General features: G+C 39.4%; 1 protein-coding gene across 3 annotated transcripts in view; it reads left to right on the forward strand.

Annotated features, from left to right (window-relative positions):
* Positions 1–15,900, forward strand: part of HDX (highly divergent homeobox) — an 82,507-nt gene that overhangs the window by 2,092 nt on the left and 64,515 nt on the right. The window contains exons 2-3 of one of the 3 annotated variants that reach the window (XM_048863801.2): positions 8,399–8,437; positions 13,066–13,212. The exons of 1 other annotated variant lie outside the window; for it this stretch is intronic. In XM_048863801.2, the coding sequence (XP_048719758.1) occupies positions 13,066–13,212 (147 nt within the window). In that variant the 5' untranslated portion in view covers positions 8,399–8,437. The remainder of the gene's footprint in view (positions 1–8,398; positions 8,438–13,065; positions 13,213–15,900) is intronic. One more of the 3 variants, XM_048863800.2, reaches the window with a different exon arrangement.

Consider the following 15,900-nt stretch of genomic DNA (forward strand, 5'->3'; position numbering starts at 1 on the left):
CCCTTGGGTATTTGCTGGTGAAGGGAGATGGTGGGTGGCATGCAAGTCTTCCATCTTGTGTTTTGAGGTGGTGCTCAGTGCTGATGGTGTGAGCCTTGGTTTAGGAGCATCAATATGCAGTGGATAAAGAAAATTGCTTCATGCTGCATCCCAGAAGCCTGAGATATGTCACTCTGTTTAATAAGGCCCTTGATACTGTAATGAGTTAAGAATATGCACAATCTACATAAGGAATTGAGCGACCACATGAGCTATTACTGTATAACTGTGCTTGTAAAATTCCCTGTGTAGATGAGGTGTGAAATGTCTGAGTACTGTATTTGCTTTAGAAGGAATACTCGTGTGTAAAGTTATGGATATGTTCAAATTGTTGCAAGATGCAGGTCTAAAGAAAAACCTGTTTTGTCAAGCAAGATTTACTTTAAAATATTTTGATCAGATTTGCTATTAATTACCTATTTTTTTTTTACGAACACTTTGTTGCAGAGGCTGAATGTAAATCTTTATATTTATTAGTGTTTCTAAATGAAGATCCTGTTTTGTGGCTCCTAGCAGTTAGTTGCCCATGGAGCACGCTCAGACTCTTAAAATGTTTGTAGCACTATCTTCCCATGTGCTCCTTTAAATTATTTGCAAGTAGTGTTAATTCTGCAGATACAGTAAACTAAGACCCAATTACTTTTTGCTTTGCACACGAGTACAACGCCTATTTTGAGTAGTGAGTAAAGTAAGAACGGCCTTATTGGATTAGACCAATGATCCACCCAGCTCAGTATCCTGTCTTCCAACAGTGGCCAGTACCAGGTGCTTCAGAGGGCATGAACAGAACAGGCAATCATCACGTGATCCATCCCCTGTCATCCACTCCCCCCCCATCCACTTCTGGCAGTCAGAGGCTAGGGACACTCAGAGTATGGAGTTGCATCTCTGACCATCTTGGCTAATAGCTATTGATGGACCTCCTCCATGAACTTATCTAATTCTTTTTTGAACCACATTATAGTTTTGGCCTTTACAACATACCCTGGCAATGAGTGCCACAGGTTGACTCTGGGTTGTGGGAAGAAATACTTCCTTTTGTTTGTTTTAGACCTGCTGCCCATTAATTTCATTGGATAACCCTGATTCTTGTGTTGTGTGAAGGAGTAAATAACACTTATTCACTTTCTCCACACTATTCATGATTGACTTGGATATATCATATGGGCCCTGATCCTGCTAAGATTTAATCATGTACATAGCTTGGATACGCCTACTGGACATAATGGGACTACTCATGCTTAAACTTAAGCATTTGCCTAAGTGTCTGCAGGATACTTCTTACTATGTTTTTTTGCTTTTCTCTTGGCTTGGAAACGAAAACAGGCTAGTCTACCATGAGAACTTACTGACTTCTGGTAGTATTATTCAAAACACTTTTCATGGAAAAAATTCTGTTGATATCCATATTTAGTAAATTGTCTTTTAGAACTTTTATAAAACCCAAATTTTAGGCAGACCTTTTCTGATGGTGACCTTTAAAAACAACCCGCCCCTTTGGAGCAATTGTAGTTAATTGTTCCTTGCTTGCTTGGAGTATCGTAGTTTTATGAAGTAGGCAACAATAATGCAAACTTATGTACAAGCTTAACTTCAAGCAGGTGACTAATCCAGTTGATGTCATTAGAACTTTCAAGAGTAAAGTAAAGCACATGCATAAGTGTTAGCAGAATTGGGGCCAACTCTATTTGGATCCACACATAGAAACATTGCTCAGCTTCAATAAAGGATTGAGTTCTAAAAGTTAAAGTGCTGGTAATTCAATGACTGTAGCCCAGGGGTTCTCAAACTGGGGGTTGGGACCCCTCAGGAGGTTGCAAGTTTATTACATGGGGGGTTCGTGAGCTGTCAGCCTCCACCCCAAACCCCGCTTTGCCTCCAGCATTTATAATGGTGTTAAATATATAAAAAGTGTTTTTAATTTATAAGGGGGGTCACACGCAGAGGATTGCAATGTGAAAGGGGTCACCAGTACAAAAGTTTGAGAACCACTGCTGTAGCCTATTACACAGTGAGTACTTTAGGTAGTGAAAAAGGATGTCAATATACAGTAAAAGCTGTTTTATCCAGCATGTTGGGGGAATGGTGGGTGCTAGTAAGTGAAAAATGCCAGTTAACTAAGAGAGAGGGAGTTTGGATGTGGGAGGGGGTGTGGGGCTGGAGGTTGTGGCGCAGGAGGGTGTGCGAGGCAAGGGCTCTGGGAGGTAGTTTGGGTGCAGGAGGGGGCTTAGGGCAGCGGGTTGGGGCGCGGGAGGGGGAGCTGGGTGAGGAGGCACTCACTTCAGCGGCTCCCCACAAGCAATGACTTGTCCCAGCTGCTCATAGGCGGAGGTGCATCAGGCACCTCTGCCCGCAGCCTCCGCCTGCAGGCACCATCCCTGCAGTTCCCATTGGCTGCAGTTCCCAGACAATGGGAGCTGCGGACCTAGTGCTTGGGGTGGTGACAGCACGTAGAGCTGCCTCTGCCTAGGAGCAGCTGGGACAAGTCGCCGCTTGTGGGGAGCTGCCTGAGGTGAGCATCCCCCTTATCTAGCACCCCGCACCTCCTCCTGTTCCCCAACCTGCTGCTCCGAGCCCTCTCCAGCACCCAAACTCCTTCCCAGAGCCCATGTCCCGCACCCCCTCCTCCGTCCCAACCTCCTACCGTCCCCACACCGACCGGACTATAAACTGGAATTTCAATGAAGATCAGAAATGCCGATTTATAGAGCTTTCCAGTTGGTGAAGTGCCTGATAAAACTGCTTTTACTATAGTTAAAAGTAACAGTATCAAATCAATTAGAATACCACATAGTTATTTGGAGTTCTGCTTATTATAGATAACTGCTGCCTTTCCTTTATGTAACTCACATAATATATAATATTCAGGTTATTGTAATTTTGGTCCCTTGTATGCTTGCATACAGACTGTGTCCTTTATTTTTTTTTTTATGATTTTATGGCAAACATAGAACAGAGAACTTTTGAACTGTTGAGTGGGAGTTGAAAGGGAAGTGAATGAATATAATTTTAAAATGCAGGGCTCTAATTCTGTGGCTGATTCCTAGCATCTGTACTGACAGTTTATTTTGTTTGTGTATGTATATTTAAATATGTTTTACTATTTGCAATTGTCTCATTTTTAGGTTTTCTGTATCAGACTCTTTGGAGATTATATCACTTCTGGAAATCTGCATTGTCAAAAATAGAGCATAAAGAGTGACATTGTATCTGCTTTGAGTATCCAGACTATAATAAGTACGAGGGAATATTTACAGGCCAATATGGCATGTGAAAAGATAATTTATGATAAAGAAAGAAGAATTCTGTGGGAGTAAGGTTTACCTGTTAAAATGGATGGAGTAGAAATGGCAAGGAATGAGTACTGTACTTCAAGCCCTGATGCTTCCATTATGTCCATTAATGGTAACATTCTCTTTCCTTGACTATCAACGCACTAACTTAACCTGTGTTTTTTCATTTTAAATGATGATTTCTTTGTTTAAGACTATAGAGGCTCCTAGCGGCTCCATAGTTAAGGTTGTGTTGAGCTTTGCACTAAAGTATATATCCTTTTAAATATAATTTTGAGAAATCAATCTGAGAGATGGACTATTTGAAGGATGAACTTTAATTTTCTAAAAAAGAAAAGGAGTACTTGTGGCACCTTAGAGACTAACCAATTTATTTGAGCATAAGCTTTCGTGAGCTACAGCTCACTTCATCAGATGCATTCTGCTCAAATAAATTGGTTAGTCTCTAAGGTGCCACAAGTACTCCTTTTCTTTTTGAGAATACAGACTAACACGGCTGCTACTCTGAAACCTTTAATTTTCTAGGCATTTTTCAAACTCTGAGCTTTCAGTGTGTTTATTCTAAAAGGCTTAACATTCTTAAAACCATCCTAGAGACCTCAATGCTTAGGGTCCCTATAACATCGCAATCTCAAAAGTCAGAAATTACACACAAGGCTTCATAGTTGGAAAAACTGAATTCAGTTTAAATTCTGGGGGAGGAAAAAAACACCTTAAAATACAAACAGTCATTTGACTGCTTTGTGGTAACTGAATATATCTTTTGCCATTGAGCGCTGAATCTTCAGGGAGGACTCCCATTTTTCAATGGCCCTCGTGCTGTGGTTTTCTCCTGAGACACCAAGATATACACCTTTGTTCCTAATTATATGTCTCTAGATTCCACCCAGTCTCACTTATACAAACTACAAGAACCTCCCACAAAGGGAGCCCTAGTCCTATATACCAAATATCGGCTTTGTCTACACTACCACTTTTGTTGGTAAAACTTTTGTTGGTCAGGGGTGTGAAAAAACCACACCCTGACCTACATAAGTGTCACCGGCAAAAGTGCTGCTGTGGACAGCACTATGTCAGCAGGAGATAACGCTAACGCTGCTTGTTGGGAGTGGTTTGATTATGCTGGCAGGAGAGAGCTCTCCTGCTGTCAAAGAGTGGCTACATGGTAGACCTTACAGCAGGACAGTTGTAGTGGTACAGGTGTGCAGCTGTAGGGTCCATAGTATATAGACATAACCTAAAAGTGGAGGGAGTGGTGGTTCCCTCAGGCAAGCTATAGGAGATTCACTCCATTAGGAACTTACCTTTCAACAGGAGCTATGTGCTATGTTTCTCAGGCCAATTTCCTGCATCTCCTTTTCCCCCACTCCCACCTGTCCTAGCTCCTGCTACAAATAGGGCACATTGACAGCTGGAGAAAGAGGGGGAGTTGTAGCCAAAGATGCTTGAAAAATGAAGTTTCAGCACTGCTGGAGAAGAATCTTCTGCATGTAGAGAACCTACTGTGGCTCATGAGAGGTTGGGTACTGCTTGGACAGACTTCACAAAAGCATTTAGATTTGACTCTTAATGTTCATATTAAACAAAGCTGCAGAGAAGCTGCAAGAGGATGGAGCTTGACTTTTTTGGCCCCTGATACTCACCATCCTTTTTGCCTAGGTCAGTTCCTTGGCCCCGGTGCCTGGCTCCCTGGTTCTTTGGCTTCACTTAGATTCCCTCACTTAACCTCTCTCTGTAGACTGTGTTTTTTGTGTTCATTACATTTAGAAAAAGCCTCTCTAAATGAAGCAAGGGGAGTAGTGGGGCTGGTCATCTAGGCTCAGGATAAGTGAGCAGCAGGGGCTAGAGAACTAGTAGGGAGACCTACTTCCTAGCTTATATTGACTGTTTAGGTCAATCAGCTTTTGTCAAACATGGGAAAAGCTAATACAGATACAAATGAGTATGTCAGCACTGACATGATAGACATAAAACTGAGTTCTAAATTCCACACGTGTGATATAATGTTAAAACAAATTATAAATGGTATAAAATATAATTGTGCTTTGACACCATAACATTTAGCAAACATAACACTTGATGAAAACTGTCTTATCTTACTAGCAAGATAGGCAAATTGCAACTGTTCTAATTATTTCCTCATTATTGTTATCCTGCTTCAAGAAAAAATAACCAATGCAACCTCAACTCTCACGCCTTGTCACCTAAACATAATACCCAAATTCACAGACTCTTCTACTCTACAAGAAACTACCTTTCAATTCCAACTACCAACTATACAGACATCCAGTTCTTCAGATGCACACTTCACAGGAACATTATTTTAGTCTTGCTGAAGTCAAAAGTCCATGTTTCTAACTTAAAAGTCTGAGATCCAAGTTCTGGTGAAATTGTGAGATACTGGATATGTGCTTTGTGGGTGGCTGTAATTGGAAATGGAGCTGGTTTAAACTGAGGAGTCTGTATTTGAGGCTGATCTGGGTGTTAATGTTGTCTTAACTGCTGACTTTTTTTTTTTTATGTGATTGCAGTGATAGGAAATGCACTAAAGCAAACTTAACTGTAAGTTAAAGATGTCTTGTGCATGGATTTGTATACACATTTTCCCCTGCTTATCAGTGGACTTCTCAAATAAGAAGGTTACAGGCTAAATAATATCATCTCAGACTTTTATGTACTTGTAGCAATTATCTAGTTAATACAAGCTGATTATGTTTCACTAAAGGAAATAAGTGAAATATAGACCTTTGAGAAATCATAAAGATCTTAGAGAAAAATTTTCCATTTAATGGGTTATTCTTCATAAACACAGTTGTGGGAGTTATAGTTAGGGTATTCTGAAATTTTAAAGTTTTCTGCTAGAGAACTCTATTACAGTGAATTGAAGTTTTCTTCATTGTGGCATAGTGAAGTAGTGCCCAGTCTAAATGATGAATTTTAGAACATGTATTGGAGACAGGAAACAGTCAAATTTTGTGAGGTTTTGGTATCCGCAAATATATTTAATTTTTCAGTTTTGTTTCCTGACAGTACTTGGGAGCCTCTTTATTTTAGTGCTCAGTTTTTAAGGGCAGTTATTGACTTCCAAATAAAACTGGATGTTTGTTTATGAAAAAATCCAAGGTAGCAAAATTTCACTTCTAATGAGCTGTTACTGTGTACAAGAACCTATGGATTTTTATATTGTTAAGTAACCAGTCGGCTTATTTTACAATAGCTGCTAGGCTTATACATCTGTGGTGTTTGTTTACTCAGCATTTATTAATTTAACATAAACATTCTTTACATACTTATTTTGGTGGGTTTTAGGGTTTTTTTTCCCTCTCCATGTCAGTACTTTGAAACCCTCATTAGTTCAAATATGGGAAATGTGACTCACTGCAGCTCTTGTATTTTGCAGGATGACTTTCACTTGGTCTAATTAACTTAACTAAGGGATTTAAAACAAAATGCTTCTCATTTATCTCAGTGCAGCTCCTGAAAGTTAATATAGTTCCCTCAAATCTGATAACTTTTATAAAGTTTAACATTTTAAATAGGTACTTGAGGCTCTAGCTATGAGTTACGTAGCTATATTTCTGAAGTGTGAATTAATTACTGGCAAAAATGCAGTGTGAAAAGCACTAGGTGTAAACTGACTTCCAACTACACTTATTTTAATAACTGGAAAAGAAATGTTGCTGATTGCACCTTGGATACTTATTAAACCAGTATTAAAACAGAATGACAACTGGCATACCTTGTATGACTGAATGTTCAGGGCTTCCTACTGTTAATGTCACAAATAGTGTCCCTTTTTGGCATTATGCTCATGGCCAAAAAGATCTCCAAATGGAAAACTTTACTTTTGCTTACTATTCAGTTCCTAAATTGAGACTAGCAAGATGGATGCAACTTTTTTAAAATTCTCTTCTAATGTCTTGGGAGACAGTGTGTTTTCCATCTTGCTATGAACATAGACTCCAAACTTTCCTCATTCCTGGGTTTTGCTTTATTTGTAACTCAAATAACAACCAATTATGAACCTCAGTTTAAGCTTTCTCTCCAGTTTGGTCATTTCTAGGTTTTTGCTAAGACCTCCAACCCAGACCTTGGCTCACTTTTCTCGGTGAGATGCTACAACTCTTCTTGTATCATGGCTGAAACAACAAAAAAAATCCACCTGCTAGTATGACTTAGCAGCAGTAACTACAATGCAGTGTTCAAACACTAATATTAGAGTGTCTCAACAAAGCAGCAGCCCTGTCACCATCCTGTTAATTTCCTTTGGGTTTAAATAATTTGAGAGACTTTTTTGTGTTTTTCATCTGGTTTTCTTTCAGAGTTTTATCACTGAAAATTTCGGCTCAGACTCAAGTGGAACACTGCTTGTGCAACAAACTAACTCAGTTGCTGGGTAACATAGAGAAAAGTCTTCACATCTGCAGTTGTCATTCACTACCCGTATTAGATATATGTTGGACAAGAAAATAGACATGAGGGAAATATCCAGATAATGCATCATTTAAGTTGTCGCACTATTAGTTTAATACATTATATATAAACTTAAACGTGTGTGTGAAAACGTGTGTGTGTGTATAAAAACTAAAGGGATAAAATCACTGCTCTTTCGTTTCTAAGATTTCAGTTCAATTTAATATAATTTCTGAGATGTAAATAAGTTTGTTCTCAGCTGAAATCTGTATTGTAATGTCACAATTTTAATTTTTAATTTAGAATTTCTGCTCACTAAAGAACCTTATACGAAACAAGATTAAGCCTAAATTTGTTCTGCCTCTGGAAAAGGACAGTACTTAAACGTTAGGACAGATGAATTTGAAGAGCAGTGTGAATGAAGTGGATATTCTGTCTTTTTATTTCTCTCTCCATTGACTAGGAGTATCATTGGATAGGTCTTTGAATGAATGGATTTGTCATCCATAGAAATTTAGGAAATGAAAAGAAACTAAAATTAAGGGGGAGAAATCAATGCAGACCCATTTGTTGGCTCTCACTCTTAACAGGTTTATTCAATAAACCTTAGATGCAAATTGCTCTAGTGAACTAATGCTCATCTGTTCTCTTAGGGCTGGATCCTGCATTCCTTGGGCAACCAAAACCTCCAAGTAAGTTAATGATTCAAAACATAACCCTGCTATATAGTTTGATTCCAAAATATCTGTAGGGTTATCTAATAGTCTTCCTGGCAGGAAGTAGGCTCTTGTGAATCTGTTTAGATAGTAATCCTGCAAAGCTGCTGTTGAAAGTAATATCAGGAGTAAGAATCCTGCCCACCTTGGAAAGCCTCCTCACTTACTCCATTTGTTATGTCTGTTGATTATCAAGATCCTTTGTGGAGGGGGAACCTAATCATTTAGTGACTTTTTGTGGGGTTCTGTGCAAGGGTCTACCTACTGCTTGTCTTGGCAGGATTGGGGCATAGTGTATAACTGCCACATTTGTGCAGCACCAAGTATGATATTTTATGCAAATTATTTAAATAGGCTAACATGTCTATGGAAATTCACACATAACTATTAAACACCATAAAAAATGTGCAAGTTCAGTGCAGGTGAGAGGCATGTAGTTGACAGCCCTGATGGATGAAGTTCTCTCTCAGTAGAGCTACTGCAGGAGAAGCAGGGGCAAGCTTCTTACACATACCGGCTGCCAGCACAGCTATGTTGGGAAGGGGAGAATTCTTTTAAGAGTAACAGGTAGTTCCAACTCTGTGGCCATTTTGAGACTGAGGTAGGCTTCCTGAAAGGATCTTTCTTTTAGTAAATTTTTACCTATAGGGGGATTACATAGGTAGGTTCACCAACTCTGCACTCACAGGCAAAATCTCCCACATTGTTCTTGCTGTTCTTCAGACAAACTCTATAATTTAAATGCTCCACCCTGTTCCTTATAGATATCTACCATTATCTAAAAATATACAGGTACTAAAAAAAAGAATAAAACAAATACTAGCATAGATCTTAATTCACTTCTAAATGCAACATTTTGCAATATAAAATTACTTCAAAAACTATTTTAGGGTCCTCAAACAAACTTCTGTTTCTCCCTCCCCCTTCCCACATAGGTGATCATCAGGACTTGACCCCACAATATTCAGATCCACAGAGAGACCTCTTCTATACACTTTATAAGAGAAACTGCTAGGGCAAACATGCTCCTATCATTTTAGTGAACCAGCCCATAGAAGAAGACATAACATGATTTGCCAGTTATACAACTGTTTGTGACATTACTCCTGGGGGAATTCTGAACCACTGTGTGTGCGCAGAATCCATGTCCCCTGCAGATTTCTTTGCTTCCCCGCAGAAAAATGACTTTCTGACAGAGAAGCAAAGGGAAGCTGCAAGAGCAGTCATGCACCATTCCCTAGCATTGCAGGTACATCATTTCAGGCACCTGGAGCAGCCAGCAGATAGGTAAATCACCATGGGGCTGAGGACAACCCAGCCAGTGGCTCCTATCCTGAACTTAGATCAGCTGCTAGTCCTGGCTGGGCTGGAGACAGGAGAGGATGGGACTTCCTCTTCGCCTGCAAGGAGTGGCTGGGGCTGTGTCAGACCCACCTGCAGAAACCTCCCCCAGCTGCAGGAAGCTCAGTATCCTCCCCTGCTTCCTGCCCCCATCACTTGTCAGCTGTGTGGGGAAGGGTCACTGTGCGGGGAGTTGCTCCCCCATCCACCCAACCCCTATGCATCTGGATCTCCCATACCCAGACACCCCTGCCAAGTCTTACCCTGTACACCCAGAACCCCTATCACTCCATACCTGAACCCCACCTCACTGCACCTCAACCCCTTCATCTGGAACCCCCACAATGAGCTGCTGTGCATCCAGATCCCCCCATATCTAGACCCCCCCCACTGAGCTGCTTGCACCCAGATTGTCCCACACAGAACCCTCTCACCCCACACAGGTATCCCCCCACACTGAGGCCCTTCACACTTGGATCCTGCCTCATTGAGTCCGCCTTCCCCACACCTGGTGCATCTGGCGCAGAGCCCAGTGTGTTTATGGGGCAGTTCCAGGCCTTGTGTTGTGTCAGGGTTAGCCACATCGCTGAGTCTGTGTCCCAGGGGTAGATGGGGGCTGAGGGGAGGCCTGCAGGGTGATCTCCCACCTTCATGCAGCCAGTGGCCTGTGCTCCCCACTGCCATGCTGGAGCCTCTGCATTTATTTATTGACAAATAAAACTTGCAGAATTTTTAATTTTTTTGTGCAGAATGCCCTCAGGTGTATGACATACAGTGGCATGTTGAGTTATCAGGATTTGGTTTCTGGCTCTGTGATGAGAGTGGGTTCTAGTTGTGAGAGCCAGCATCACCAAGTATAACAGATCAATTTGGTCATCTATAGGAACTGAACCTGGGATCTCTATCATTTGAGTTCCATTCATATCGAGGCAGCAGAAGACTCATAAACTGTACACGTGGTCTAGCGTCCAGATAGGGACAAAGATACCCAGGGTTCAAATACTTCTTCAGAAAGGCAGTGTGAATCAGTGGATGAAATTTAGGTCTGTAGTATCAGAGAACTGGGTTCTATTTCTAGCTCTATTTATGGGGGGCCTTACGAAAACTCTGTTACCTTATTTGTAAAATGTATGAATGATAGTTGCCTCTCTTATGAAAGGGGTGTGAAGTCTTGCTCGTTAGTGGAAGAGATGCTCTCATATCTTTTGCCTTGTAGTTTGTTGTACATTCTTCAAGGCTACAGAGTATTGGGAGGGATGGTCTCTCCCTCCCCCCAGTGTATGACATTTTACTAGTTCTGCCTGGTGCACGATAGACCTTGGTGCAAAAATGCATGACGCTTGGCAGGTTTATTAGTGCTGTAAACAACATAACTTCTGTTAGACTGACAGTCTGAGGTAAGGGACGGGAGGGGAGGTGAAATATGGAATGGACAAATCATCTTCAGTCTGCACTGTTGGAAGGAAAGGAATTAACCGCCTAATTTTTGAAAGCCACATTAAAAATCTTTGCGAAAATGCCTCTTTTCCCCCATTCTCTTTTTTTCCATTATTAGCATTTGGAGGAAAATAAACTTTGCCATTAAAGCTCTGGCCTAGGGAAATAGTGGAATTTTACATTAATGACTGATGATATTGGTGGTGAAACACCCTGTTGAAGTTTGACAGATTTCAGATCAGAGTATTAAAAAAAATTCCAATCATTGCTTTGACACCTACATTTAAAGAAAATAAATCTCTAGTTTTTCAGCCTGATAGTTTGTAAAGGTACAGTGTTTTCAGTTAACTGTAACATGATTTTCTATTTCTTTTTATTTTAAAGAATTATTTTGCTGAGGGTCAAGTTTTTTCTCTTGTTCAGAAATGTCAGTCTAACATTCTGTTTTGTATAAAACAAGCTGAATTTATTGTTTCTACATGAAATTTTTTTACTTTATAGGAAACTAATGATTGTGGTTATAGTCAAGATTCTGTCTAATATCTACAACCAATTACAATTTTTAGATGTTTTAAATTTTATTTTGAACAAAAATTATTTTAACAGTTTTCTCCTTAAAATATCCCACTAGCTGGGATTGATTTTTTTTTCTTCCTCTTTTCCCACGAACTGGACTTCTTGTTTTTCTTTTTACTGTGTTCTGCATTTACTTAAAAGTGTAAAAAGAATTTGTATGGTCAGTTGTTCTTTGCTTCCTGAGGCACTATATCAGGTACTTCCAAAACTGGCATCACATGCTATCATGCTCTTCTCCCGCTGCCATCTTTTATTTAAAGCCAAATAAAGGGCCTAGTCCTGAATTGCACGTGTGCTTAAAATTCCCACTAATGTTTTGGATGCATAGGGGTAGTAGGATCAGGCAATAAAATGTTAAATGGTGATAAAGTGAAAAAGCATCCTTTGAGGTAACAACTTCATCTTGCCAGGAGTGAGGGTTTTTTTGGATGATAATGTAAAATAGCATTAGGTTTATGTGGAGTGTGTATTCTTAATTTTATGGAAAAGGTGGACATGTAGACTTTATGCCTGGACTAGTATGTTTTTATGGAGATTTAGCAAAGTTGACTTAGGGCATGTCTACACTACAGCACCACACTATGATGCTGCAGTGCCGCTATGTAGACACTTCCTACATCTACTAAAGGTTTTTTCCGTCAGTGTAGTTGATCTGTCTCTCTGAGAAGCAGTAGATAGGTCAATGGAAGAATTCTTCTGTCAACCTAACAGCTTCTATACCAGGTATTTGGTCCATCTAACTGCTGCATTCAGGATGTGAAATTTTTCACAGCTCTGAGTGACATAGCTTTTTAGTGTAGACCAGGCCTTTACAGCCTTGGTTAAATGTTTGATGAGTCTTCACTGCCCCCAAGGTGACAGTTTGACTTCATCTCCTACTTTGTGCTACTCCATAGAGAATTTACTAGTGGTTGTTACAAGCAACATTAGCATCTTCAGGAAGAAGCCTTTTTAACTGAAATTAGTTAGAAGAGGTTTTTAGTTAGTATTGCTATTAAAAGGTGACAGCCTTTTTTGATTATATAATTTAACAGCTCAGGTTAAATCCATCTCATAAAGGAAAACTACGAACATAGTTCGTATCAGAAGTTTTGAAAAGTAAATAAAAATATCAGTATGGATAAATTTTTTTTTTTTAGGAAAAAAGTGAGATGTGTACACTAGTTTTATGATTGTTTGGATAAATGAGTAATTTCTACAAGTATTAAAATATTTATTCCAACTTTCAGAGTATCTTCTTTTATTTTTAGATGAATCTGCGTTCTGTATTTACTGTAGAACAACAAAGGATATTACAGCGTTATTATGAAAATGGAATGACAAATCAAAGTAAAAATTGCTTTCAGCTCATATTACAGTGTGCACAAGAAACTAAGCTGGACTTCAGTGTAGTCAGGGTAAGTACTGAGGCCTTCCACACTTGAATTTACATAATTATTTAACAAGTACATTTGTTTACATAAAATATCTGTAGGGGATGGAATCATTAACTTTATTTTTTTTAAAAAGGCTTCCATCCCCAGCTGTAGTATATGCTCATTTTTTCCTGAGAGAGGGTTGCTTGTAGTCTGTGTTCCTATGAACGCTTTGACGTTATTGAAGTATTAGTAGGGACTTTCATACTGTGCAAGCAGCAGGGGTCTCTTCAAGAAAGTTAAACTCCAAATAGGGTTTTCCTGCTGAAAACCTAGATTATATACTACATAAAGTGAATGTTGTTTATATCAGGAAACCACTTTGGAATAGAATAGAAATTTTGTGTCCTTTAAAAATGACATTGAGAGAGAGATATAAAACTGCTGTCTTCTCATGTTTGTGTTCCTTGTCATAAGTAGATGGCATTGCTGCTTACTGGTATTTACAGTTATCTCTAAACAATAATATCATTGATTAGCTTAGTGCTTCTGGGGTCTCTTCTGTAGACACTGAATTCCATGAGAGCGGGATAATGCTCCCTCTATGAAAGAAGAGCCATTTTGTTATCTAATGTTTCACAAGGAAGTAGAAATCATGAAGCAATAATTGAGAGTTGGTACAACACTCAAGCAGGCAGGAGCAGATACAAGCAGCTGCAGGGGGTACATCTACAACACCGTGTGGGAGGGAGGAAGGAGATTAGACCTATTTAGTTATTTCCCAACCCTGTGGACCCAGAACCATGTAGGGGAGTGCCCCTCCCCTCCCATCCCCCCACTCCAGGGGCACCAGCTTCTAAGTAGCCTTGTCTCTCTGGAGAAACCTGAGCTCAGGATAGGGAAAAAAAAAACCCAGGGAGCTCACCAGAAACTCAGACTGGCAGGAGCAGACAAGTAGCTGCAGTAGGGAACTTGGGATGCTTTCTACAGTTTTTGCTCTGGACATTCTCTCCCCTGTGCTGATTGTCTGTTTGCATCAGGTCCCTCACAGTCTCTTTGCCTCACTCTACCTGTAGTACTTACTCCCTGCCTTCCATCCCTCTTCTTTCTTCTCCAATCCCCTTTGCTCTGTTCCCTGAAGGTCCATTCTTCCTTCAGTTTTCTGCCTGTTTAGCCATCGCCTTCCTGACAAAAGCATTTCCACAAAAATTGTGGCAGTAACATGCCATTTGCAGACCAACATACCGTTTGCTGTGCTGGCATTTTGTAATCCCGACCCCTCCTTGTCTAACTTGTCTGTTTTAGATTGTAGAAGCAAAGACTATCTCTTACTGTGTATAGTGCCTAGCACAGTGGGACCTAGATCTCAGTTGGGACGCATAGATGCTACCATAGTACTGGAAAAAATTAATAATAATGTAAAAGTCATACAGAAAATACCATAGTGTTTCTGATGTTAATCTCTGTATGGAGTCTTTGTTAGTTTTATGGGTTAGTATATTGCCATCTTGACAAATTCTTGAATTGGTTTGGGGATAAAGTAAAGACTTATTTTGAGATTCTCTTTAATGACTTATTTTGGTTTGTGATACCATTTAAAAAACAAAAATAAGCTTTATGACAAAAGTAGATGATGCAATATATTGGTTGTTTCCAAATTAGGACCTGTACAGCCAGTCCTACAAAGAAAGAGGATTTTTTCCTTGCTGGGATACTTAAGCATTCAAACCAAAAGGGATTTGGACGTTCCCAACATAAAAAGTTCAGAAATAAGCTATTTCTTTAATAATTAACATAACTATAGTTGTAAAATATTTTACCAAAGCAGTTTTACTTCAATTTATTGTATATGTTTTAAAATAACCTTGATTTGACAACTGAGTATTAATTTTGCTGAACGATGAGGTGACTTTTCTATAAGTTCCAAGCTGTGGGGGGTGGTTTTTTTTTTAATATATTTTACAGTTTTTTCTTTTGATATAATTTCAATTTGAAAAGGATGTTATCTGAATAGAAGTAAAACAAATAGTACCACAGGATGCAATAATTTTTCAATTATCCATCTCAAATTTATGTCTGTGATTGTGAGCTAATGGGGAGAGAAATTAATTTGCTTTTTCCTGAAACTTGTGGCTAGGCATTTTGGGGTTGTAGGCTGCTTGTTTCTGTTTTTTCCTCTTAAGAAGAGAGCAGAACTAAAAACATAATGTGAGGAATTTAAGCCCTTCCGAAACCAAACACTTATATACGTAACTATTGAAGTCAATGAGATGACTTGCATGCTTTATCTTGTGCTTAACTTCAAGTGCTTTGCTGGATCGAGGGCTACATATCATTACAATTGTTAAATTTATGTTTTTATACTGATCATTAGAGCTTGTAAATGAGATGTCATCATTGGTATCATTCTTTATTTTGCATGATACATACTAGTAGATGGATGGTAATGCAGAAAGTTGCTCTCTTCTGTTAACATGAGTGTCAGATTACTTTTGTATTGGGGTGAGATTTCCAGTGAAATTCTATAGGTATGAGGTTCAAATATTAAAAACCCAAAACCAACTATGTGGGTGTATCAGAATGTAAGGTGGGGTTGGCTGCTTTTCTTTTTTTTTTAAGTGCTTTTATTGAAATCCAGAGTAAGTACAGAATAAAATCTCCCTTTACTTCTGTGTAAAATTGATCACTTGGTTTGCTGAATTTTCAGCTCTTGTTTGAGTTAACTGGTCA

Source organism: Caretta caretta, chromosome 9 (genome assembly GCF_965140235.1).
Source record: "Caretta caretta isolate rCarCar2 chromosome 9, rCarCar1.hap1, whole genome shotgun sequence".
Taxonomy (NCBI): Eukaryota; Metazoa; Chordata; order Testudines; family Cheloniidae; genus Caretta; species Caretta caretta.